At 40.3% G+C, this 26,877-nt stretch overlaps 1 protein-coding gene across 3 annotated transcripts in view; it reads right to left on the bottom strand.

Annotated features, from left to right (window-relative positions):
- Positions 1 to 26,877, bottom strand: part of KIF26B (kinesin family member 26B) — a 278,589-nt gene that overhangs the window by 102,654 nt on the left and 149,058 nt on the right. For 2 of the 3 annotated variants that reach the window (XM_035108339.2, XM_060272882.1), the window contains exon 5: positions 2,599 to 2,782. In XM_035108339.2, coding sequence (XP_034964230.1) covers positions 2,599 to 2,782 — 184 coding nt within the window. Of the gene's footprint in view, positions 1 to 2,598; positions 2,783 to 15,565; positions 16,030 to 26,877 lie in introns of those variants that run through there. The other variant, XM_035108340.2, reaches the window with a different exon arrangement.

The raw sequence follows: 26,877 nt of genomic DNA, 5'->3' as shown, positions 1-26,877 counted from the left end.
TGGCATGCTAGGGAGGAAGAGTTTGTTTATATTTTGGTAGACACACTTTGTATTTTTCAGGGCTACATCAGGGAGGAAATTAACCTTCTGTCCCTTAATGGGGCAGTTTCTCTTTCTTCCTAGTTCCATTTACTGGTTATCCCTTTCTCCTGCACAGCCAGCGTCTGAGCTATATATCACAATCCTAAACAGCTACTAGTCCTATATACTCACCCTACCAGCCTTGCACAAAGACCTATTTCTATTCTAACTTAGAACAAGTTGCAGAAATATCGCTGATAGAAAGCAAGGAGAGCAGGATGGCATCATAACCTTTTAGAAGTTTTCAAAGAGCTTGACTGCTCAGACATCAATAGTCACAGGGTAGACCAGCTTAAATAAAGAGATTACATTTACCTTTTTCTGTTCTAAGAGGAAATTAAATTACCAACTTACACTCATACTTTGAATTATGATTAGCTGAAAATACAGGTTAGTTTACAAACTATGTAGTACATTATTAATTCAAATTCATATATTAAGCAATTGAATTTAAAGTATTTTGGAATGTATTAAATTAGATTTGTCTGTAGAAGTGTATGGTGTCCCAGAACACATGAAGAAATGTGCCAAAACACCCTCTCTAGAGCTGCTTCTCACTTTATGCAGCAGGCTTGTTTGCCCGAGGCCATATCACTGTTATCTGGCATTTTCTGTAGTAAATAGCAGTGCTTATATATTATCAGCATACATGTTACAGGGTAATCATTGTTAAAGTTACGAGTTTAATGTACATAAAATGCTGTGTTTGAATGCACTGTATTTAAAATGCTGTAAAGGCAAGTTTGCCTTAGGCAAAAAGGTTCCACTCTGGCAAAAGCGTCAGAGAAGACTGGTATTTTTTCCCATTAGAATGAGATAAGCTACCTGATGACTCATCTCTGGAAACATGGAAACACCAGCTGCAGAGCTGTCACAGCAGGAAGCTGAAACTTGAGAAGCCAGTGTGTGCTTGTTGGAGATGACTAGTAGCCGCAGCCCTGCGGTTGCAGAGAAATTATGCAATGATGAACAAGCTAAGGATCTCCCTCTGGGACCAGAGAGAGGAAAGTTTACTGAACTGCATACCGGTAAATAACTGAGCGTCGTTGCTTGCTTGCAATGTGTTGCTTTGTTTTTTTGTAACACCTATCTTATTGTAACTAGTACTGTACTTAAGGCTGTTCTGCAGTAAAGCTCTGAAGTGCATTCTTGCAGTGGAAAGAATTCATATCTACACAAGGGCCAGATTAAGGACTCCGCTGAACAACTCTGACAATCAGTCTAACCTTTTAGTATACCCTTAATGGCTCAGGACAGGTTTACTTAAGGAATCACCTTCATACATGCAGGGCCGTCTTAAGCACCCCTGGCACCGCGGAGCAACTGATCCCTCCGGCGCCCCCCCCGCCCCGTTTCCCAGCGCGGTGGGCGGGCCGCGGCTGCCACAGGCGCTACTGCGCGGCGGCGCGGCGGGCAGGCAGGCACAGCGCGGTTGTCCGAACCGGCCGGCCAGCGGGCGGGCGCAGCTCGCGGCGCCCTCCTGGCGGGGCAGCGCCATGGTGCCCTGCACTACCGGGGGTCTATCTAGAGCCGGCCCTGCATACATGCCTACTCAATCCCTGTAATTTTTGGAATTAGCACTTTTACAAGTGCCACAAAAATCCACATCTGTAAGGAGTTGTTCCTTTTGTGTGACAGCACATGTGCTCTGGAACTCCCTGTCTCTTGGCATTAGACAGGTGTGTAACTACCGGTATATTCTTCTAAATGCTAGCTGAAAACTTTCCTGTTTCAGCAAGCCTATTCAAACACAACTTAATTTGTTTTAAAGTGTTATTGACTTTTATATTTGTTTTTAATGGTAATGGTTCTATGTATATTTCTTTTTCACTGGTTTATGGGCTTTCACGATGTTTGTACGTAAATTGATCTGTGCGCTGCCTGGAAAATTGATCCATCGAATTATAAATTTTCTAAACAAATATATAAATCAAAGGCCCCCAGTTTTGTGTACATGGGCACTGTGCACAAACATAAACATTTTCTCTTCATAATTTTAGGCTACAACCCTATGAACGCGTACTTGGGAGTAAGTTCCACTGAGACTTATTTGCAGTGCTTCCCCCTCCCTAAAATATGTTTAGGGGTACTATCATTTTGACTCCAGAAAATCACCATTTTTAGTTCAACTCAGGAAAAATAAATATAGTAAATGGACAAAAGTATAAAGATTCACAAAATGTTTAGGGGTATGCATACCCCTGCCTCCTCCCAGGAAAAAAAGCGCTGCTTATTTGTAAGCAGTTGCACATGGTATGCGCTATAAATGTTTGTTACAAGCACTGTTTTTTTTTTTTTGAAGTATATATTGATAAAAGTGTCCTGGGTGTGATCACAAAATGGCTGCCATAGGCAGGAAAAGAAGAAGTACTGGCGCTCCATACCAGCAATGACTGTCACAGAAAGAAGCTCTGGTTGCAATAAACACTGTTGTACTTGCAACAAATATGTTTGCACATATGCTTTCTCCCATAACAAGAAAAATAAAATAGATGTTGGTTGTGGGTTAAACCTTACCTTGCCCAGTCCTGGAGTGTCTTTTACTTTGTTGACTGCCCTCAGCAAACATGGCGGAGCAGGTGGAGGGGAGGTTTGTAGGATAGTGCTGAATTTGGTAGCAAATAGGTGAGATTCAGAAACAGAAGATGCAGAAGGCCGGTGTTTCTTTTTTTTGGATGACAAGTTCAACTTCTGAGCAGCTCTGGAGAGGAAAGAAATCCAAAGGGAAATCAATATTTTACCAAATAGTTACATAAAAGGAGAGGCATCTTGCTGACTGGACCATGGTTTTGAAGATAGCAAATAGTTAAGCAAGCTCCATGTTACATACAATCCTCTTTTTCCATACAGTTCTTCTGTTTAGAACACAAGTCATGTTGTAGTCTTTTAGCAAATTAACAAGGTTCACAAAGAGCTATTTGTGTTAAACAATTCAGTTTCATAAATTCACTTTTGGCTCACAAAGAACTGTTTGTCGTTCCTAAGTCTTTGGGTGCAGTGTGATTACCTGTGGAGCATCTTGGTGTAAGCAGCCAATCATAATTACCGTATGTTAATACTCATTATTAAATGCCCAAGTGAAATTAACAAACATATAAGAAGCCTAGCACTAGCTATTTTAAACCTCCAACACCTCATAAAAAATCTAGCCTACTTCCTGACATGTGGGACCCAAACACCTTGGTGCTATTTGCAAAGCTGTTGGAGAATCCTACAAACTAGCAATTTGGTAGGTTAAATAAATTATACTTTGGTTTTGATACTGAGAACTAAGGTTTTCCATACTTTCTATTTTAAAAAAGAGACATTCTCTGCAGTCGAACTGTAAAAATATTAAGCTGCATTTTTTATATACAATGTGCAGCATTTGATAATGAACTTATCATTGAAAAAGTATTAAATATTCCCCAGAATTTCTTGTCCCCATACTCACACTTTCTATAGTGATATTATTATCTGGACATCCCAAATGAAGTCAGCTTTAAATTAAACCTTTTCACATAGCGCACTTCCTATTATAACACCACACCAATAATAAAAGGTTGTCTTACAATATCATTAACCACTAATTACAGAATATACATCAATTGAGACTCTTGCTAAACTATTCAAAAAGTGTTATGTTAGTCAAAATAAATTATAAAAACTCTATAGAAAATTAATCACAAAATAATAAATGAGTGCCCTGACAATTTTACCCTACAAGCTGTATACATTTTACCCTATGAGCTGTATACATTGTTGTCTATTAAAGCAATCTTAACCCCCAAAGTTGATGGATGAATGGGAAGATTAGGATGGCACACAGTCCCATCCTCATCACATTGCAGTGGAGAGACGTTGCAACCAGCGGAAAGCCCTGAAACAAAGCCTTGTGGGCTATGGCAGTGCCCTTGGGTTCTTCAAAGAGCCCAGTCCTCAGGTCTCTCAGTTACACCAGCCTGAATTCCATGTGTTAGAAATAGAAGAACCCACCACCACCTGGTTGGCTGGCTGGCATGAAGCCCTTCTCGTACAAGAAGAAGGGCTGACATGTTGGCATACTACAATTCTATGATTCTATGAAAAACATACACGAAGATGCTGTTCAAATTATTTCAAGTGTAACTAAATGATGCAAAATAAGGTTAGGCCGGTTTCACAACACAGAAACCATAGCTTCAAACAGTTCTCCGATGAAAATAGGGACATCTTACCATATGCTGCCAGTCAAGTGCAGGTCCATCAAGTGTCCCTATTAACCAGGGGCTGTCCCGGCTTTACAGAAGCCATTCTGGTTTCTGATTTGATCCCAGAATGTCCTGCTTTTCCTTAAAATGTCCCTATTTTCATTTTCCAGCATATTCAACATATTCACAGAAGTTGGACTAGAAGAAGGATAAGAGAAAAGCTTGCATTGCTCCTGGGCCAGCTGCCTGCACCTATTTCCCCCATCTTTGGCAAACCTGCCTTCATATAGAGACTAGGTAGTTTGACAAAGGCCACAACAGGCGTTTGGCACTTTGCTTATCTGACTCTGTGTGTTCCAAGGGAATCCCTAATCCTAGACTACCACCTTCCATTGTTTATGTCTTTTGTCTAAACATTATTTCAGTTGCCCATTTTTCAATGCACTGCTCTCTGATTTCCTATTTTGACCTAAATTTAGTTACTTAAAGGGGGAAGGGGGAGAGTTCAGTAAACTGAAACACAGGCCCCCATACGAATTTGAAGCCATTTTATTCATATCGAGTTTGTTTGTCAGTTACTTTCCAGGAATGACAGCAGTTCTGTTTACCTCGGTCAAATTCTAGTATTAACACATAGTCATACCTACATTCAAGGCCAATATACTACTATTGTAATATACTCAGTAAGCTGTTTGATCCATACTTTCTCCTGTTTCTTCAGTCGAACACTCTAGCCCTATGTTGTTTAGCTTCCTTAACTAGTGATTTAATCTTCCTAAAGCATTTATTGAACCAAAAGGTCCATAGCTGACATTTTTCCTTAGTGAAAAAGAAACAATTGTTGGAAGATAACTGGCCTTTTCAAAACTATAGAATGATATGCTATTTTGACAGTGCTAACCTTTGGGATGGCATTAAAACAGAAGAACCTGGATTCATATTGGCCAATAATTGGAAAATTAATGTAAAATGTATGCCCTACATTTCTCTCTCTCTTTCTCTCTCTCTGAAGTAAGAAACCAAGAAAGGGAGGTAGCAAAATGACAGCTACACACTTCCCACTTTTGGCAAAGAGGTCCAGAAAGGTGTCACTCTCCAATTTCAGATGTATAAAAGTATAAGATTTCTACAAAGTGGTTGATATTTATATCTCTATAATATTTATGAAAACCTGCCATTTGCTTTGTATACAGTCAACAACCATTTTGCTCATGGGTTCCTGGCCCCTGAGCATGTTAGCAGAGCACATAAAAACACACCCCACCCCCTTAAGCCCTGCCCCACTCCAATTCCATCCCTGTTCTGGCCTTTTAGTAAGGCATTTAGTGAGGTTTTGGGGTCACTTCCAGGTTTAGTGTTGTATCTTATGCATCTCTACTCAGAAGTAAGCCCTGTTGAGTTCAATGCAGTTTACTCTCTAGTAAGTAAATTTAGGATGGCAGTCTATGCAAACAAGGGAAGGGAAGCTTCAGGATTCTATGTATTGTATTAACACTAGTTATGAATCATGAATGACTAGAAAATCTTCAGATGAAAATCACCTCAGTCTCTAAATTTCTTCAAGCCCTGAATTGTTTGCTTTTAATGATTCCAAAACAGACTTAAGAATATCTGGATATAATTTTAGTTTCTGCATACATCATGGTGCGTCTGTGAGGATCTATAAATATGACTCCTAAAAGCCCAGTAAACACTTGACGCTTGTTGTTGTTCTTCTTTTTTATGTATGTATTCAATTTCATAGCAACAATAAAGCTATCCAAGCTGTGCCTTTCAGAGCTATTTCTATTTTACGTCTTGGGTGGTTTAACTCATTCGCCTTTTGGCCTCCAACAGTACCTGCTAACCTAAGTCGGCTGGAGGCACTGAAACTGCTCAGCAATTCATCACCATGCTTGTTACATAATTAGTACACCAAGCCAAGGCCAAATTCATAGTCCTGTTATAGAGCCTTATGACCCCATCTCGAAAACGTTGAGGCTGCTTTGCAAAACAGGCACATACTGAAATCTGTGGGGTTGTTCCTCTAATTTGAGACACAACTGTCAGACTTGCTGTGAATCTGTTGATTTGGTGCATCATTGACATGCACCATTTTAATGCAAAGTTGTGTGTTTTGTTTTTAGTGTCCTAAAGAAAATCAAGAAACTACTTGCATCCTTGCTTTTAAATATAAGGCAAATGGGGAACCCGAAAATACCATTCAAGTTATACCAGAAAAGCTCGGATGTAAAAAGTAAAAAATATATAATAATATAAACATATAAATAAAATGAAATATACCCAGAAGGTGTACCAGGATTGATAAAGCATATGTTGGCCAGTTTCCTTGTTGAAGAGTGCCCATATTCAACGGTACACTTTCTACCTTGCATTGGACTTTCCATGCAAGAGTTTTTCATGTAGTGGGGAGTGGAATTAAAGGCATTAAATGGGATAGTAACCATATTGTTTCCATATTGCATCTGCATGGTAAGGTACATAACCTTCATAAGCTCTTCTATAAAGTTATTGCCCCCCCCCAATGATGCATATTGCTAGTATGAACAGCTAAAATTATTAGGCAAAACTGATCCTAAATCAATCTGTTCGAGATGTTTAGCTTTTTATATGAAGAATAAGAAACTTTATTAATAACAAAGAACTGAGATTCTTTTTTTCAGGTAGGTAGTCATGTTGGTCTGATGCAGTTGAAATATATATTAAAAATGTCCAGTAGCACTTTAGAGACCAGCTAAGTTTGTTCTTGGTATAAGCTTTCGTGTGCAGACGACAGGTTTTCCCATTATTGTAGCAGTGCCTCCAAGTGCACAATGATAACCATTCAATTTTATGGTAGAAAGTGCAGTAGCCTATCACAACTTCTTCCTACCCCTAGAATTCCTAGATTTTGAGAATAAAGCCTATTCCTATTCACAAAGTTCTATCTGGGCCCCTTGCCTTGCAATTCAACATGACGGAAAGCAGCTTTCATATTATAGATGAGCCTCTTATGAAATATTGACAGTCTTATCCATAGTCTTATCCGCCAGCACAGATCTCGCCTACGGTACTAGCTTGTATTTGAAAAATGCTTTTGAGAACAAACACCTTGATGAAATAGGTTTTGAAAGCAAAGCATGTATCAGTCATACCCTGCTTGAATCAATTTTGAAGTTTTGCTTATTATTTTCTTATGTTTGCAGTTCTGTAATTTTTTTCTATGTTGCAAGCTACCTTGAGCATGGTTTTAACTTTGAAAAGGCGGCATACAAATAAAGTGATTGATTGATTGATTGCGCTTTTCCACTACCTCCCATGAGAAAGCTTGGCCCCACATATTGGAGATTTTCCTTTATCCCTCCAACTTAACTCTTTCATGATCTCTGAAACAAAAAAAGAGCACAATCAGACCCAACACTACATCTCTATTTCTTATATTTTAATGTTCTTGTTGAAAGAAAAAGTGCATGGAACTGGAATGAGGCACAGTAGATATATATCTCTGCATTTTAGCCAATCAAATTTGTGAGAGCCACTTTATTTTGAAAGAGGCTTTCATTAATTTACACACATTAAAAATGCACTTAAGACCACCACTGCAGGCCAGACTTCTGTGTTGAATTACAATTTAAAACTCTGTCCAATTTTTTAACAGCTTAATATACTTATATCTTGTAGACCCCACACTATGCAGTTACTAATATTTCTTAATAACAATGTGTTGCAATTACTGTGTTATATAAAACATTTAAAACAAGGGATGGGAAACTTTTGGCTCTCCAGGTACTGTTGGACTCCATCTCCCATCAGCCCCAGGCAGAATGGTGAATGGGCAGGGATGATATGAGCTGCAGTCCAGCAAAGCCTGGGTGGCCACATGCTCTCTCCTCTGGGTTAAAACGGACCCTATTCAGATTGTTGTCACATTATTTTCAAGCAGAATTAAATATTCCTGTGCCTTTCATTTGCCCTTAAAATAACTGGTGTTGAATGTCCATCACTAGGTCCCAGTTTCACTCCCAAGTGTCTTTAGTTAGCTTGGAGAAAAGTTTGCCTGAAATCTTGGAAAAGTGCTGCCAGTCAAGTGCAGGTCCTCCAAGTGACCCTATTTTACAGGACAAAATTAAAAAATAAAAAATCCTTCCAGTATCACCTTAGAGACCAACTAAGTTTTTTCATAGGCATGAGCTTTCGTGTGCATGCACACTTCTTCAGATTTTTATGTTGTGGTGTTGTGTTTTTCCTGTTTCGGAGTATGTGAGCATTTCTCCGAGCATCATCAGTTTTCCTTGCTATAAAATGGGTGTTGTGCTAGTGCCCATGTTTTCTAAGTTTACCAAACATAGCACTGGGTCTCCAAAATCTGGAGACCACTAGTATGTAGGAACATTACCTCTTTTCCTTCTTAAACGTGCCACAAACTAAATTAGCGGGGGGGGGGGGAGATTATGAGTCTGTAATGCACTGATGTTGTTAGCTTTTAGTGCTATCATTTAAATAAACCCTTTTCTCTCACTCTTCTATTTTCAATCAAGTGAAATGAAAAATGACATGAAATTAAATACGCTGTGCTCAAAAGAGTAATTCATTGCTCAAAAGCAGTAAATTGTATGGAGGGGTGAAAGATACCAACAGGCAGAATTTGCATAGCTTTTTATAATTTGCAGCTCTCCCCTCATTACCTTTCGGTCTTTTAGTAAAAAGCTAATTAATTTCAATTATGGGGGATACTACCCATTGATTTGATGCCTGCTGGATAATTAAGCAAAATTTTGACATTTAGTTTTGTTTCCCAAGGAACAGCTGTTTGGTTTATAAATTGAAATAAAGCTTTTGTAATGGGATAGAAGGTCTTACAAGTAAATGTCTAATTAAAAGAGAGGAGCACCATTATGTAGACACAAATGAAGCTCAGCCTTCATGCTAGCAATCACAGATGTAGAATCATAGAATCATAGAGTTGGAAGAGACCACAAGGGCCATCCAGTCCAATCCCCTGCCAAGCAGGAAACACCATCAAAGCATTCCTGACAGATGGCCGCCAAGCCTCCGCTTAAAGACCTCCAAAGAAGGAGACTCCACCACACTCCTTGGCAGCAAATTCCACTGCCGAACAGCTCTTACTGTCAGGAAGTTCTTCCTAAAGTTTAGGTGGAATCTTCTTTCTTGTAGCTTGAATCCATTGCTCTGTGTCCGCTTCTCTGGAACAGCAGAAAACAACCTTTCTCCCTCCTCTATATGACATCCTTTGATATATTTGAACATGGCTATCATATCACCCCTTAAAAGTCTCTTCTCCAGGCTAAACATACCCAGCTCCCTAAGCTGTTCCTCATAAGGCATCGTTTCCAGGCCTTTGACCATTTTGGTTGCCCTCCTCTGGACACGTTTCAGCTTTTCAGTATCCTTCTTGAACTGTGGTGCCCAGAACTGGACACAGTACTCCAGGTGAGGTCTGACCAGAGCAGAATACAATGGTACTATTACTTCCCTTGATCTAGATGCTATACTCCTATTGATGCAGCCTAGAATTGCATTGGCTTTTTTAGCTGCTGCATCACACTGTTGACTCATGTCAAGTTTGTGGTCTACCAAGACTCCTAGATCCTTTTCACATGTCTCAAGCCAGGTGTCTCCCATCCTGTAACCAGAGGCAACATCAATACTGTGTGGACATCATCTTCCCAGCTTTGGGCCCCAAATATCTGGGAACCTGCCTCCTTCCCTGCAGACCCTCCTGGAGCCCTCTTGGTAGTTCCACTGCAGTCAAAGGTTTGGGGGTGGCAACCCAGGAAAACCCCTCAGCTGTGGAATTCCCTTCCCACAGAGTTGCACTTGGCACCTTAATCTTATAGCTTTCATTGTATGTTGAAGGTCACCTCCTTACCCCAGCCTTTGACACAATAAATATACATGTTTAGGACCCATCCCAGTCTTGTGATTGTAAATTGTTTCATCAGCTTTTAATTTTGTATTTTAGTATTGTTCTAACCTACCCTGGGACCATTTGCTGAAGTGTGGGTGAGAAATCTAATAAACAATCACAAATATTCCACTGAGAACTTAACACAAGAAAACAAGAAATCCCAAATAGGCCCTTGAAGGAAATATCCCAAAAGTGCATACCTGGAGGAATGGACTTGTGAGACTCCTCATGATCTATGGTCTTAGCTTGCCCCAATAGCTAGTAGGTTTCCATGGAACTTCTGAAAATTTCTCCTGGGGTTTTGTTTATGTTTCTCAGCTGGGACAGGACGAGCCTTCTTTCTACTAAGGTCAGTCTCAAACACTCTGGCGCCTTGGGTGAAATAATATTGTTTCCACACAATATTTATGCTTGCCCAACAACCAAGATTGCCAGCACTGAAGGAGACTTGATGATCTAACAAGTCCTGCTAACCTTCCACTTTTGTACATTTATCCAGGGAAATTAATATTTGGAGGTTGTATTTTTTTTTTGCTGGATATTCTCCTGTGTTCCACTTCATCTGGTGTAGAAATGATCAAGAATGTGTGGAGAAAGGGGGAGCAATGAAAGCATAAGCAACCGAGTGTATCAGGAGGAGCCAAGCAAAATTAAATAACTCTTCTTATTTATCTTTTTTTTAAAAAATACTCTTAGATCAAAATGAAAGCTTCGTCCTATCTGCAAGGTATTGATCAGCCTGAGACTTATCTTGCTGGCTGCTTTTATCAGTTCAGAGCTTCTGGGACCTGAACAGCATCACATGCGAAACTCTTTAGAGAAAACTGCAGCTTTTTTTCTTTCCCTATCCTCTCACCTTGACTCTACCATTTTACCGTTTGGCACTTTTGCTGATTTCAATCAGTGCTTTTCTGAAAGACACTTTGAAAATAGCAACATATCTAAACTCTTGCTCACTAAGAAAAATTGCTCTGCAGACTCTCTCAGAAACAGTGCCCTTGGCAGCTAATCATTTTACTTTTAATAGCAAATGTAATAGGCTTCCTGGAAGTTTAATAGGAAGCATTAGGGGCCATTTATAGATGGCACAGAACAGATCTGAAGAGATAGCAGCCAGCTATTTGGGATCTTAAGTTATTGTGGTCGGTCTCCCTATTTCTCACTTGTCTGTTCATATTTTCTGTAATAGAACGCAAACACTAAGCAGCTTTATTCAAATGCTAACTGTAAAATGAATAATAATAAATTATCAGGCTGGGGGCTGTAAGGAATTAAAGAACAGTGGTACCTCACTAGACGAATGCCCTGCTAGACTAATTTTTCGCTAGACGAATGGGTTTTGCGTCAGAGGTTGCCTCACAAGACGAATTCGTTTTGTGAAAAATTCGTCTAGTGAATCACGGTTTCCCATAGGAATGCATTGAAATTCAATTAATCCATTCCTATGGGCAAAAAAAAAATCAATGCATTCCTATGGGATTCACAAGATGAATTTTTCGCAAAACAAATTGACTCACAGAACGAATTAAATTCGTCTTGCGAGGCACCACTGAATTGAAAACCAGTGCTAATGCACCAGATGAACAAATTAATAATGACTGGAGGTGCTCACACGTCCAGCTACCTTAGCTGATGAAGAAGGAAATTGTATTGTTTGGGCATTATTTATTTGTATGAAGTTAGAGGGGCGGGGTATAACTGTTGTTGTTGTTGTTGTTGTTGTTGTTGTTGTTGTTAAATAGGACATCAGACTATTTGTTCATCAAACTCAGTGGTGTCTATACCAACTGACAGTATGTTTTCAGCCTTTCAGACAGGAGGCCCTTCCAGGCCTATGTGGAGATGCCAGTCTCAAATGTGTTGATCCAACATTCTGCTCCTTATTCAGAACCACTAAAGATGTATAAAAGTAAATTACACTGGAACTTTCTGATAAAATAATATGACCTGACCACAAGATCAGCCTTTTGCTAGGTTTCATGCCTTTGCCATGACACAGAGATCTAGCTCTGATTATGCTTATTTTTACTCAATAATGAGAGGAGTCATGCCGGTAAATCTAGTCAAGATCACATGAAAACTGATACCATATGTGCTCACTTGCACAAGCTTTTTACTGGAAAAGTAAACCCTACCAGGCACTGATCACCTGTTCCTTGGTCTTATTACCAGGGTACTGAACTATTGTGTTAACTCTGGACTGAACTTTTGTAAAGCCAGATTCTGCGTTTTCTTTTCTACTTTTTCCTTAGTGAGGGTTTGAACATGGACCCCCTCAACCACAAAGACAAATAGATGTTTAAGTGTCTTGCCTAATTTAATAAAGCCATGAAGGCGGCGTTCTTGTCTCAGTAGCAATGTGTGCTACAAAGGGGATCTGTACAATAAATGGACTCGAGTGCCTTGTAATGAGATGTGCACTGAACACAGCATGCCCAGCTCTGTCATGGCCCCAGACCTGCTATTCTAAGGAAAAGCAGAATTAGATAAGCATGTACTAAACAGTGTTTTTCCCCAAGCCAAACTGAAATGCCAGTTGAAACTACAGTATAGGCAAACTGTATTGCATTTTTCTGTGCCAATACCCAGATATTTTAAGTGTGTGAAGGGGGGGGCAGTGAGAGCCCAAGCTATTTTAAGTCATGTTATGAAGCTGGAATCCAGCCAAGTTATTTCAAAAGTGTAAGTGCAGACTCAAAGATTGCCCTATGAAACTAGTATGCCTGGCCATTTGGAGAACATTATTTTTAATTAGTCTCTAATTATATTGGGTGCAGTAATCTTTTGCATGATAAATTTAGCAGCAGTGGCAACAATATAAATACATCAGCGAGAAAGAGAGACAGAGAATGAAAGAAAGTCCACATTGGGAGGGAAAGTCTGAACAAGGGAGAAGGGCAGTGGCGGCATGGTTAGTCGGATGCACCAAAATGCGATGTAGGGAAAAGTTCTTATACAGTGCCAAAATAGATCCTAAAATATCATGATGTGCTCCCTAAGGATGCTGTAAATTTTACATTGTAAAACAACTTCTCACATTAATTAGTGTTAGTTTTGGTAATGTCCAGTATTTTCATCAATGATCTGAATGTTGCAGTTGATGAAATAGTGAGGGGAGTGACAAACAATCTAGGGCAGTCTTCTTCAACCTTGGGTTGCCTGATGTTGTTGAACCATAATGGGACACAACCCCATTATTTCTGTCCTTTGGCTAGACTTGCTGGGGCTGATAGGAGTTGAAGCCCAACAACATCTGGGGATCTAAGGTTGAAGAACGCTTCTCTGGACGATAGGCTAAATATTTAAATGGCATCAATACAGTCCTAGAAAACTGAGCAGAAAGAAAGAACATTCAACATGTGGAAATGTAAACTGTTATACATTGCGGAGAACTATTTGAAATATTTTAGTGAAAAAGCAGACTGAAAATCACCAACCTTGTCCAATTCTGGGCACTGATTTAGGAAGGACATACCCCTCGTTAGAGACGGGGGAAGATTATTTTAATGGAGAACTACTTAATTCACATTTCTCAAACCAATATGTGAATCAAAACAAAGGGTTTCTTCAAAATTCACACTTATTGAATTTTGTGGTGGAGTTTTCCAGACAGACCATGTTTATAAAAATGCATGTATTCAAGGAAAGTGTACATAAAATAAATATATTGGTGGAAATAACTTTTTTGAAAATGCAGTATTGTCATCATATTGGGTTAAATAGCTCACAGAAATATGTACATTAGTCAAAACTGCATACAAAAATGTGTTTACCAGGGGGAAAATCAAACTAAAATGCTCATTAATTTTAATGAGAATATTTTAGGAGGGATCAGAATTGCTGCAGAAATGTGAGGAATCGATTTACAATTGGAAAAATGAGAAACTGATAGTACCGGAATTGACAGTTTGGTCCATCCCTACCCCTCACAAAAGCTACAATGATAAGGAACTCTAGCATGGGGATCATATGAGGACAGGATGAAGGAACTGGGAGTGTTTAACCTGGAAAAGAGCTGTACAACCTGTGACCCACCAAGAAGAAAGTGCCTACCATGGACTTCAAAAAACCCCTGGTTCTGCTTCCTAACTATGACTTGAAAAATATGCTTGGGAATAAGGAGTTTTCCCTCACCATCACGGCCAACCCTTTGGAGAATGCCTCACACTAGCAATTGCTGCATGCCATTTAAGCATAAACACAATTGCACCACTTCCACCCAAGTCTGACACAGGACATTCTAGCTAGCAAAAAATGGGAGGAGCCCCCTCTTCCTTCTGCACAGGCAAAGAACATGTGTGCTGCTCTTGGCTGCAAGATTAAATTATGATACTCTCTTCCCCTCCCAAGCCACTAAGAGTCCTAGACCTTGGCCATAGCTCAGTGGTAGAGTTTCTCCTTTCTATGCCTGAAACCCTGCAGTACCACTGCCATCCAGTGTTGACAGTGCTTAAGCTACATGAACCAATGGTTTGGCGCCCTATGTTCCTAGATTACAGCCGTTGAAAACTCTGGGGTCCTTGACTTGGGTATTTTTTATTCACCTTGCGACTCAAAACATGAAAAGAGTATTTTCCGTACTTCAGATTTGCACAGAATAATCACCTCCACCCATCTAGCACTAAACTTCCATCCCAATTCATGGCTGAAAACTGGTCCTGAGGGAATCCTGTAGTAGACCGCATAATGGCTGCTTCTGGGTGTATGAAGTTATCCCCAAACTAAGAAGAGCAAATGCAAGTTGACTGCAATCAGGGCCATGCTTGAAAGGTTTAGTATAAAAGTGTACAGAGACTCCCAAAACCTTCTTCCCTCTGAGCAGGTTAGTTTCAATATGCGTTGTGTCAATCATCTTAGTTATATGACACAATAACCTGGACCTAGCCAGGTCTTTTGCTAGGAAAAAGAAGAAATCCTTTTACTTTATGCTGGTTTGTACCACAGTCATACAGCAAATATAAAACAGAAACCTGTCTCAGTGTTTAAAGGTGCCTGCTTATCTAGCAGAACCGAGACATTCTCTGTCTGCAAAAGTGTCTTATGTCAGTTGAAGAGGAATCTATTAAAAATTAGCTACATCAGATAAACAACAATAATTTACAATAAATCTGAGTGTTACATCTGGCTGCTTTTGATTCATCCAAGCATATTGCAGATTCTGTACTAAAAAGATAAGGAACAGTATAGATTCAAGCTTGTCACTTGCATGCATTACTCAGCCATCCATTCAATAACAAGGCTGCACAGTTTTAGCACTCCTAACATGCCAGTGTCAAGCGAAGAGCAAAGCCAAGAACATTTTAATCATATCTGTAAAAGGTATATGCTGAGAGATGTTGGCGGAGCTAAAAGGAGGAACCAAACACTTTGACTCACTGATTGAATAAACAAAATCATATCCACTTACATGGGTCTCCAGTCCATCATCTGCACTTCTACATTAGAACCTGAATTAAAAAATGTGCAATCCTTTTCTTCAGTCCAGTTAAAATGAAGGCTTGCTCAAATGTCGCTCGCAGATCTGCAGCCATGTTGCCAGGAAGTGCAACAGTATGACAGGTAAAGGAAGAAAAAACATTAAAATCCACAGGGGGCTGAGTATTCTAAGGAGGAACCCAGGAATCCTGAGCGCTAGGGAATTCTAGTCCTCCTAGGCTGCCTCAAGTCTCAAGATACTGCCTCAGGCTTTTAACCAACTGTTACTTCTTATTTCATACAGCACCTTGTCCATCACCAAATTTCCGCATCTATTGCAGATCCCGTTAACATGTTGCAACCTGATCTCTCTGCAGTTGAAGAAAAACAGCACCAGTCTCTCTCTTCCCTGTGATCGGAGAAGTGTGTGTGACTGAGAGAGAAAGAATGTATGTGCATGCCTGTATGTAAGTGTGTACAGGGCGGAGGGGGGAGAATTAAGATCGGCTGTGTGTGTGTGTGTGTGTGTGTGTGTGTACGTGTGCAAGAGAGAGGCAAAAGGGAAGAAACACCTTGCTAGATCTCCCATTAGTATACCAAAGCTTAGGAGTTCTCTTGCAAAGCAATTGCTTTGGGGTGGGGTAGGGAAGCAAACCATCCAACTGCATAGTCAGATGAGGCTGCCTTATACAGAGTCAGATTATTTGTCCATCTAGATCAGCATCGTCTGCATTGATGGGCAGCTGTGCTTTAGAGTTTCAGACAAGGTCTTCCCCAACCCCATCTGGAGACATCTGGGAATGAATCTTGAGTGCTGGATTAAAATATTTGGCCAGTGATTTTCACAGGATTTGGAAGGAATGCCCAAGGATTGGATTAATCTTTTGAAATTGGGTAAATTCTACGACTTTGGAGATGGAGCTTATCTGCAAATACAAGGAGGTCAAGGTTCCCCCCACTTTGCTCTTGCACATCTTGGAATGATGCTATATCAGGATGGAGCAGATGCTGCCCCCAGTTGCCACAACACTTTTCTCCCCAAGATTGCCCCTGGGAAGCATGCTATGTATACTCAAGCAAGAGCAAGGGGAAAGGCAGTGCTTGCACTGCTGCAAGGCGGGTGTTAGTCTGTGATGGGGGACCACCAAGGGAAACCTGCCCAGACTTCAGCAAAATTTGGAGCTGGCCGGATTAGAGAAAGGCATAAACAATCCTGATCTTCCTGGCTTTGGGGGATTGAACCTCTTTGTTTTGGTTGCTGCTTGTGTTTTCATTTATTATTTTAATGCCTTGTTTGTTTATTTATTTTAAATTGACATCTATTTTGTCAGGAAAACCATCCCGGAAACCACTGCTGAAAGGTGGTCCTAAAATCTGACAAGTAAATAAATAAGGCTGCTGTTGGAAGCCAGAAATGTAGAATCTAAGGGGCCTAGCAGTGCTGGTAGGTAGACTTGATACTGGCTAAAAGAGTCTGGGGTTTTCACTAACCCTTCAGACTAGTTTTTTGTTTTGTTTTTTGTGGGTCACAAGCTGGGAAAGGGGGGAAGTTGTGTTGAGCAAGTAGAAGCTAAGGAGTTCTGGGTCTGTCAGTACTTGGATGGGAGGCCACCTGGCAACCATCTGTATGCCACCTTGAGTTGCATGATGGAAGAAAGATGGGATGTCAATGAACTAAACAAAGCATTAACTATATGGTAGATAAACATAAAGGGACCCGGGTGGCGCTGTGGTCTAAACCACAGAGCCTAGGGCTTGCCGATTGGAAGGTCGGCGGTATGAATCCTCGTGACGGGGTGAGGTCCCATTGCTCGGTCCCAGCTCCTGCCCACCTAACAGTTCAAATGCACATCAAAGTGCAAGTAGGAAGTCCAGCGGGAAGATAAATGGCGTTTCCATGCACTGATTTGGTTTCACCAGAAGCGGCTTAGTCATGCTGGCCACATGACCTGGAAAAACTGTCTGCGGACAAACGTCGGCTCCCCTGGCCAGTAAAGCGAGATGAGCGCCACAACCCCAGAGTCGTTTGTGACTGGACTTAACTGTCAGGGGTCCTTTATCTTTAGAAAAACATAACTGAAAGGTATGAAGAGAGAAACAAACAAGAGTGCCTGGCATCTCTTGGTCACCAACACATTGTTGAATGGGAGCATGGTAAGATGGGGAAAGGGAAGATGTGGCAGCAGTGGGCAGACCTGCTTGAGGATATAAACTCATTTGAGATGCAATTGATAGGCTTCATAAGACTTTCCTATGTGGCTGCCCTCCCACCTGCCACCCACCATCCTCACATCTCAGTCACACTTTAACCATTTATTTCACAGCAACTCAGGATAATTGGGAGGGGGGGAACAGAGCTCATTTGCAGTGCTTGAGTTATAGCGGAAAGATAGTGGTTCCTTTCCCCCACAGAACTCTGGGAGAAAAACAAGACAAGATACTCCTGTAAGACAGGGCGGTTTCTGCAACTGCAGTATGCGAATCAGCCTGTGGTTAACACTCTATTCCTTGGACACACCCGGAGCTGCTTCTAAAGGAATCTACCAGATGAAATAGTGAAAATGTGCACATTCTTTACAGGGTGATTGTCTGTGGTCAGAGGGGATGACACTTAGGCAGACTTTTAAAATAGAACATTACAGGGTATAGCTTTACAGTTTTAACAGAGCTGGATACTCATTCAGCTGTTGCTCAAGAAATATGAGATATTACTGTACAATAGAAGCTTAGTGTGCTTTTTTGTTGTTCTGCTGTCAATCTATCGTGTTTTTCCGAAAAGGAAATTGAAAAAGCAACACTCACAAAAGAATTGGAACGTGTAATCTCTCTCTGTGTGTGCATTATTTATTTCAAGTATTTTTTTTATTTTAAAAAATAGTTTGCCCGAGAAAATGAAAAAAACAAAAAAGAGAAAACTGCAACTCATTTGTTCCTCATCCTTTTCGGGGTCCACATTATCCCTTCACCAAAGAGATCAGCCGTGGCAGAGACTAGAGACGCTCCACCTAGTACGCACTTATTTTTGGACTAGGCAGAGTCTCACCCTAACAGAGAGGCATGTTGCATTTCACGTACCATTTTTAAAAGGACTTCCAAAAATATTTATTCACAACGTAGCTGACTCTTCAAGGAAATCCTCAGGACAGTATCAGCTACAAGAATATTTAGTTCAGAGGAGTCTGCTGCCTCTCGAATAATAGCAAGTTGCAAGGCTCGAGACAATGATGCAATGTCTAAGGATAAACCCAGCACTTCACTAGGCCCAAATTTAACTGCCAGTTCAACAGATCTTTTCTGTAGTGTAATACTCAAGGGACAGACTGCATCAGAAATTAGTCTTGGACTGCAAGTCAACAAGTGTGCAAACAAATTTATTTTATATTGCAAAGGCCATTAAGTCTATAAATATACAATTCTATGATTCTATGTTGAGATTTCTGCATAGCAGGGGGTTGAACTCGATGACCCTTGGGGGGGGCCCTTCTAGCCCTACAATTCTGTGATTCAATTTTATAAATATTTAAATAAATTATGTACACTTTTTTAGGGTCTCCTCAAAAAATGCTTCAAACCTTTGGAATTAAACTACTGCATCTCCAATTGCTGGTACTTGAGTTTTGCATTGTTGAAAGCATTATTTATTTCAATACTATGCAGATTAGGAGGAAGGGAGGATAGAAGGGAAACTGTTCTCTGGGTGTCCCCAAAGAAGAAGCTATGGGGAAGTTGGATGGGAAGGGAAATGTCAGTTAGGGTCTGCTAAATATTGGTCCATAGAAGAAAATACCTGCTTTGCTGACTTCCACATAAAGCAACTAAATTAATTGGGGGCAGGGGGAGAACATGATACAACACAACATGCATAGCCATGCATCCAAAGTCCTGGCTTATCATGGCTCAAGACAGAGGCAACAAAGGAAAGCTGTATGAGGGAGAACTCAGGTAGGAACACAGAATCATGTCAAAACTTAATTCACTATTGAACACAAAGATGCACACTGAGACTGTCATGACTTTCTTGCACCAGATGATTTATATGCTGAGGCTGCTGATATATATTACATTCATCCCCATGACAGTCCACTGTCACAGAACATTTTCAGTTCAAAATCCACTGCAAATGGAACACTGCTGGTGGAAAAAGCTGCTTTAGTTAGCCATCATTTATTGTAATCATTTTTTATATTTTTTTGCACTCTGGAAATCTTTTATGGAAAAAATAAGAGTTGACATCTAAAACTTGGCGAGATACATTGATTCCTCTTAATAAGCCTTTCACTAAATATTTTCTGAATCAGAATCCAAGGAGAATGACAGAACATAGTCAATGAATGTGTGCTGTTAATCATCAGCGCTTCTCCAGTGGTACTGGCTAAATTGTAATCTAAACTGCTTCATGAAGTTATCACAGAATACTACGAGACAGGAACAGAGGAGGTCCTCTACTAATTTTGACCAGCCACCTTTTTGGTAAGTTAGCCCCCTGCAGTCCCTGATGCTAAGTTCCATACTGTCCTGAAGGGTCCCTTTAAAAAGTTGAACTAGAATTTCAACATCACTGCTCACAAAATATATTTTCTGCACTGCTGCTACTGCTTTTATGGCTTTTCCAAAGCAAGCCTTTGTCTGTAAGCAAAGCCAGCCACCTTCCTCCTATGGCCAATAAAAATGCACTCTGCAACCTTCACTTGAGCACTTTGTCAAGTGAGAAAGTCTTCACATTCCATTAAAATACTTATATTTTCCCCCTCTTGGTTTTATAAAGCAGGGATTTTTTTGGAATCAGACTGAGCAGACTATTGTGATATTAGAGCAAGCAAAGCAGAGCTCTAGCTGCAACAAACACTTTACATCTCATTTTATTTTTACATCTGGTCCTTCTTTTTCCCTTCCCAATGCCCGCCCCGCATTTACTTACTTTCTAAAAACAAAATGAGAACAAAAATACATAATAAAAACAAGAAGAAAAACAAAGCAATAACCCTCCTCCCACAAACACATTCAAAGGGACATCGAGTTGTTGATCAGCCAAAGACCTGATTAAAGAGAAAAGTTTTGCTAGCACCTAAAGATATTATTATTAGTAGTAGTAGTAGTAGTAGTAGTAGTATTTATACTCCGCCCTCCCCAGTCAAAGCTGGGCTCAGGGCGGTTGACACCAGTAAAATTACAATAAGATGTAAAAAGACAGAAAGAAAACAATTAATTAAAATATGGGTTAAAATACAATTTAAGTTTAAATTTTTTAAATGCAGCCTCATTTTAAAGTAGCTCAAATCAAAACCATAAGGGAGGAAAACATAGGGGTCACCCTGAGTCCAGCCAAAGGCCAGGTGGAACAGCTCCGTCTTGCAGGCCCTGCAGAAAGATGTCAAATCCCGCAGGGCCCTGGTCTCCTGTGAGAGAGCGTTCCATCAAGTCGGGTGGAATGAAGGCAGCAGGCAAGCCTTCCTGGGGAGAGCATTCCAGAAATAGGGAGCCACCACAGAAAATACCTTTTCTTGTGTTGCCACCTTCCAGACCTCTCGTGGAGCAGGAAATGAAGAAGCACCTCAGATGATTATCACAAGGTCTGAGCTGCTTCATATGCAGAGAGGTGGTCCTTAAAGTATAGTGGTCCTGGGCCATTTAAGGCTTTTTAGGTCCAAACCAGCACTTTGAATTGGACCTGGAAACTAACTGGCAGCCAGTGCAGTCAGGCCAAGACTGGTGTAATATGCTCAAACATGTAATATGCCCTGGTGAGCAACCTGGCTGCCAAATTGTGCATCTTCTGAACCATGTTCAGAGACAGCCCTACATATAATGCATTGCAGAAATCTAACCTAGAGGTTACCAGAGCATAGACAACAGTAGTTAGGCTGTCCCTATCCAGACAGGGGCACAGCTGGGCCACCAGCCAAAGCTGATGGAAGGTCAGTCGCTTTCCCTTGAGGCTCAAGTGGCCAAAGCTGTGCCACTGAGGCCAACTGAGCCTCATGTGACAGCAACTGATCCAGAAGCATTCCCCAGCTGTGCACCTGCTCTTTCAGAGGGAATGTAACCCCATCAAGAGCAGGCAACCTCTCAGCCATCTGTTCTAGGGAACTGCCCTAACTAACAATCTTACGTGGATTGAGCTTGAGTTTGTGGGCTCGCATCCAGTCCATTACTGAGGCAAGAAAACAGTCCAGCACATCCATTGCCACACCTGCAGATGTAAGGTAGAAGTAGATCTGTGTGTCAACAGCATATTGCTGACAATGTACTGCAAAATTCCACTCAGCAGTTTTGTGTATCTGCTGCAAAGCACAGGGGTTAAAACTGAACCCCGAGGAACCCCACATTGAAGGTTCCATGGGTCAAAGAACAATCCCCAAGCATCACCCTCTGGAAATGACCATCTAAGTTGGACCGGAACCATCACTAAGAGGTGTCACCTACCCCTAACTTGGACAACAGAGTTATTACGCATGATCATATTTAGTCACCCTTTTACTGTTTCTATAGAGAACAAGTAAAAGCTAGCAAAGAAAATTTAGTATGCCCTCATATAAAACTTACCTTTTGCTTCCCACTTTCTGTAGTCTATCACTCGACATTTCAAAGAATGCCAAGACAGATTTGAAAGGAAAGACAAGAACATTCCACTTTAAAAAAAAAGCTATAATCTAATGTCAATTGTTTTAGTATTTGCCTGGTATGACTCATGAACTTCAGTAAACGTGTAAACTCCAGTCTCATGACTTACAACAAATACCAGTCTCACTGAGTTCAGTCGGCCTCCCTAGCAAATAAGTGTGCATAAAACTGTGTTGCAAACAAGTACAAGTGGGGAGAAAACTGCAGCCCATGTGCTGCACTATGTAGATAGTCACAATCAATGTATTAACTGTTTAATATTTGGCAGCAAACATAAATACACACACAGTGGTACCTCGGTTTACAAACACAATTGGTTCCTGAAGTCTGTACTTAACCTGAAGCGTACTTAACCTGAAGTGAACTTTCGCACTGAAAGTAATGGAAAGTGGATTAATCCGTTCCAGACGGTCCGTGGAGTATTTAAACTGAAGCGTATTTAACCTGAAGCGAACTTTCGCACTGAAAGTAATGGGAAGCGTATTTAACCTGAAGCGAACTTTCCCATTGAAAGTAATGGAAAGTGGATTAATCTGTTCCAGACGGGTCCACAGAGTACTCCACCTGAAGCGTACTTAACCCGAGGTATGAGTGTAATTGGTTCCGGAAGTCTGTACTTAACCTGAAGCGAACTTTCCCATTGAAAGTAATGGAAAGTGGATTAATCCGTTCCAGACAGGTCTGCAGATTACTTAAACTGAAAGTACTCAAACCAAGGCGTACTTAAACCGAGGTATGACTGTATGTCACTGGCATACAGAATTTATTTTTAGAAAATATGTCATTCTTCCAAGTCACAGTCATTCATTCATTCATTCATTCATTCATTCATTCATTCATTCATTCATTATACACCCTTGCTTACAAAAAAAGCAACAGAATCTCACTAGACAATTTAAGTTTTCTAATTAACTCATGAATAAAAGTAGTACCCCCAACTGTGTATACTAAATAATGGACTGAGTGACATAGCTTAAAATTACATGAATTGGCAAAGTATCTTACATCTCCAGCAATTTGTTCAACTGCACACAAAGTAATTAACTGAACTCTGACGGAGGGTAGAAAGGGGATCAGGGTGCCTGTATGAGTTCATCAATAACTGAATATATAATATGTTGGCTTTACTAATCCATGTTTATCCCCACACTGGATAGCAGCCACATTTCTTACAGCCCAGCCCAATCCTCAGACCAGTTAAAACCAAAATATTTGTACTGAAGCCAATTTAGCCCTGTTAAGGTTAATGAACGAGATCAGCTTAAATCCTAGTAACCAGGTAGTACACTAAGCTGCCCACACCGGATGGTAGGGCTACGTAAGATACAACATAGTTCTGAGAGAAACCAGAACATTTCTGACGAATTATTGGCAAAAATAATGGAAACTGCTGCCAACACATTCAAAGTCAAGGCATCCAGTATGCCAACAGCTATTAAACCAGATGCCATTAATGCTACTTACCTCAAAATTATTTCTCATCCCATTATGTGACCTGTGCTGGGTTAGGAATTTAGTTCAGGGAGCAGTAGCATTTCCACAGAACATGGAGGAATGTATCCAAAAGGGGAAAGTAAATCATCCGGGGGAAATAATATCACTTAGACTTTCATGTTGATTTAAGACAAAAATTATTAACACTTCAGAATTTCCAGCTGAACAAAGGCAGGCGAGGAATCCTCTTCTTGCATTTCTAAAGGGGCAGAGAAAGGAACTCTCATCACTGTCTAAGAGAAAGTGCAAAGACCTTGGGAAAGAGTTTTGCTGTAGTCTTTTCTAAGAGGAGTCATTTAAATTAATCTATATAGAAAACCATATGAAAATGTGAAGGATACAGGATTGACAACAAAGGCCAAAAGCAGCTTTCAACATCATCAAACTTCTGTTTTCAAAATAATATTTGATCTAATCTACAGTAACATTTTTAAAAGGGGGAAACAACGTCATCAGTCAATCAACACAAATCAGTAACGTTAGGAATGGAACTGGTAACTAGATATCACACCGAACAGTAAGGAAGTTTACTACAAGGAAGTTTTCCTATGTTTAAATCATGCCTCTGAACTTCAGTAAAATATGAATTCCCTGCAGATGCTATAGCAGTGAACACAGATCTGCCATAGATAAAAGTTGTTCTAAAATTTCAATAAAAATTCCTCGGGCAATTCCGTTCTAGCATCCTGCACATTAATGGCTTTAATTAGATATGCTTTTCGTAAGCCACCCAACCCACAATTCTCTCCCATTCATATCATAAACATTTCAATTTGCTTCCCACCTTCTTGCCACCATCACCCCCGCCTGTCACTTAGCTCCATTTCAGCAAGTTATCTGATGTAAAGCTACTGGACTAAATCAACAGCTGGGGGGTGAAATTGCAAATGGGTTCATTATCAAAACTAACATAACCAGAAGCATCTGCAAACTCGAGTTTATACAGCAGGATAAGATCCTTGCTGGAGCTTAGGGGACACTCCCTTTAATCATGTACAAACTTCAGTTGATAATTTAATATTTGCCTCTACACTCATGCAGGCTGTTCAATTCAGGACATTTTAAGCAGTTCATAATGAAGTTGGGAATGCTCTAGTAGACCAGTCTAAATTGGAATAGCCAGAGCAGAATGATAGGAATGATTTGTTTCCTTTCTTCCAACCCACCAGTATTACAATCCACCAGCCATCCTAATAGAAATGGGTCAATTTGGGGTTGCTTCCTAGTGACATATGCAGTCCTGGCTACAGTTATGTGCACAACTTAGCAGCTACGAACTGTTCGTGTTCTTGCTAATCCTCTATGCCAGGCTTCCCCAGCTTTGTAGTGCAGTAAGTGCAGCTAATATTATCCTTGGCCATTAGCAATTTTGACTGGGGCGTATGGGAGTTAAGAGTCCAATAGAATCAAGAGAGTACAAGACTGAAAAAGAGTGCTTTACGTAGAGCAGAATTTGCACTTCCAAAAGGGGATGCCTGCAAGGCCCAAATATTTATTTATTTTATAAAAGTTTGTTGTTCCCACCCTCTCAAAAAATATCAGGGTAGTGTTTCTTTATGCATATCTCTAGACAGGGCATGTGGTTTAGAACTGTTATAAACTAGCCATTCAGAACCAAACCCTCTCCTCATGCCATCCCGATAATAAAGATTAGGGAAGGAAATAAGCAAGATCAGTTAAAAAGTACAAAGTAAAGTGGGGCAACCCCCCTTTGCTGGTTGGATACAGTTTGCAGGCTTTTATGCAAGGTAGTGGCTTATAACTACAGTACTAATTATTTCACCGCTTATTGCAAAGTTCTGCTTGAGAAGTGCCAGCCATGGCTTTTCCCTTCCTTTCCCTTTCCAGTGGTTGCTCCAGATAAACAGGTTTTAGTTATGGTTCACAACCCCTGTTTTCTGCATGCTCTTTGTGATCCATTTCATTTCCAATGATGGTTTTTGACACTCTGGTGGAGTAAGAGATAATCTTCTCCTCAACTTCTAATTAAGCATGCAGAGCTGACAATGATAACCTACACATCCCTGCCTGTCTTATCGCTTTGGAAGCTCTTGAGGTTTCCAATTCAATTTCCAACTCCTCTGATCACACAAGAGCAATTAGGGTGGAAATGCAAACACTGCAGCAAAGTGTGCTTCCTTAGTTTTGATGCAGTACCCAAGTTCAGCCACAGATGGCAGCAGTCAAATCTTTATGGGGCTGGAGGGAGGGACACATCGAAAGCTACCCTCCAACAATGGTGATACAAATACAGGTTGCATCTAAGTCACAACATTAAAAAGTTCTTAAGAACAAAACATTAAAAGTTCTGAAGAACTTAAGCCTTTTACAGAGTTTCCACCAGGTTCAGCTGAGACAAAAATGCATTGATGTAGGAGTGGAAAAAAAAATTTCCTCTAGTTTGTGCTGAGTGGCATTACTAATTCCAGCATTAAGACTCTCCCAACCATCTTTCCTTTGGACAATCTTTGTGTAGGAATTGCCTTCTTATTGACTTGCAAGTGATCTATGCTAGAATACTTGGTTGCCATTTACATCCACAACTGCAGTTCATGTAGTCGGAAAGAAAAACGAAGAAAAAATGCATTATCCATTTAGAGTGCTTGTTGGCTTTTCCAAAAACCTACTGAAGCAGATATACAAAGAAAAATTGCAAAAAACAGGGACAAATAAAACTGCTTTATATGTACTGTGGGCTTTCAATTCAGTTTAGATTGTTTCACTTCTACAGTTCACAAAAATATAGATGTGATTTTAACATCTCTGCATTCAAGAGCAAACACCTGGAAAAGGAATAGAGAAATGGAAGCAAATGAGAAATGTGGAGCTATTCTAACTTATTACTTTGAAAAGAGAAAGAAGGAGAGAGAATGAAAACAAAATACTGTACTGCTAATGTGTTTTAGTCTCAGGTATGTTAAAGGATATTGCCGACTATAGTGGTTCAAAATGACAAACACTGAACCTAAAAAGAAAAAAGGTGTACCTGAATAACAACATGAAATGACGTATAGCAAAGGTGCCCCTGACTTATGAGTATACACTGAGAATACCTTTGAAATGGGAAAACAAACAATGAATTGCCAAGGCTGAATCTTAGTATTGTAGTTTGTTGCATTGCTTCCTCTCCTCATTTCTACTACAGTGGTATCTTTGGGTTACAAACATCTCAGGTTACAAACACTTCGG

This window comes from Zootoca vivipara, chromosome 3, assembly GCF_963506605.1.
Source record: "Zootoca vivipara chromosome 3, rZooViv1.1, whole genome shotgun sequence".
NCBI classification, from domain to species: domain Eukaryota; kingdom Metazoa; phylum Chordata; class Lepidosauria; order Squamata; family Lacertidae; genus Zootoca; species Zootoca vivipara.
The sequence above is the reverse complement of the archived record's forward strand: the minus strand, read 5'-3'. Positions and strand labels throughout refer to the sequence as shown.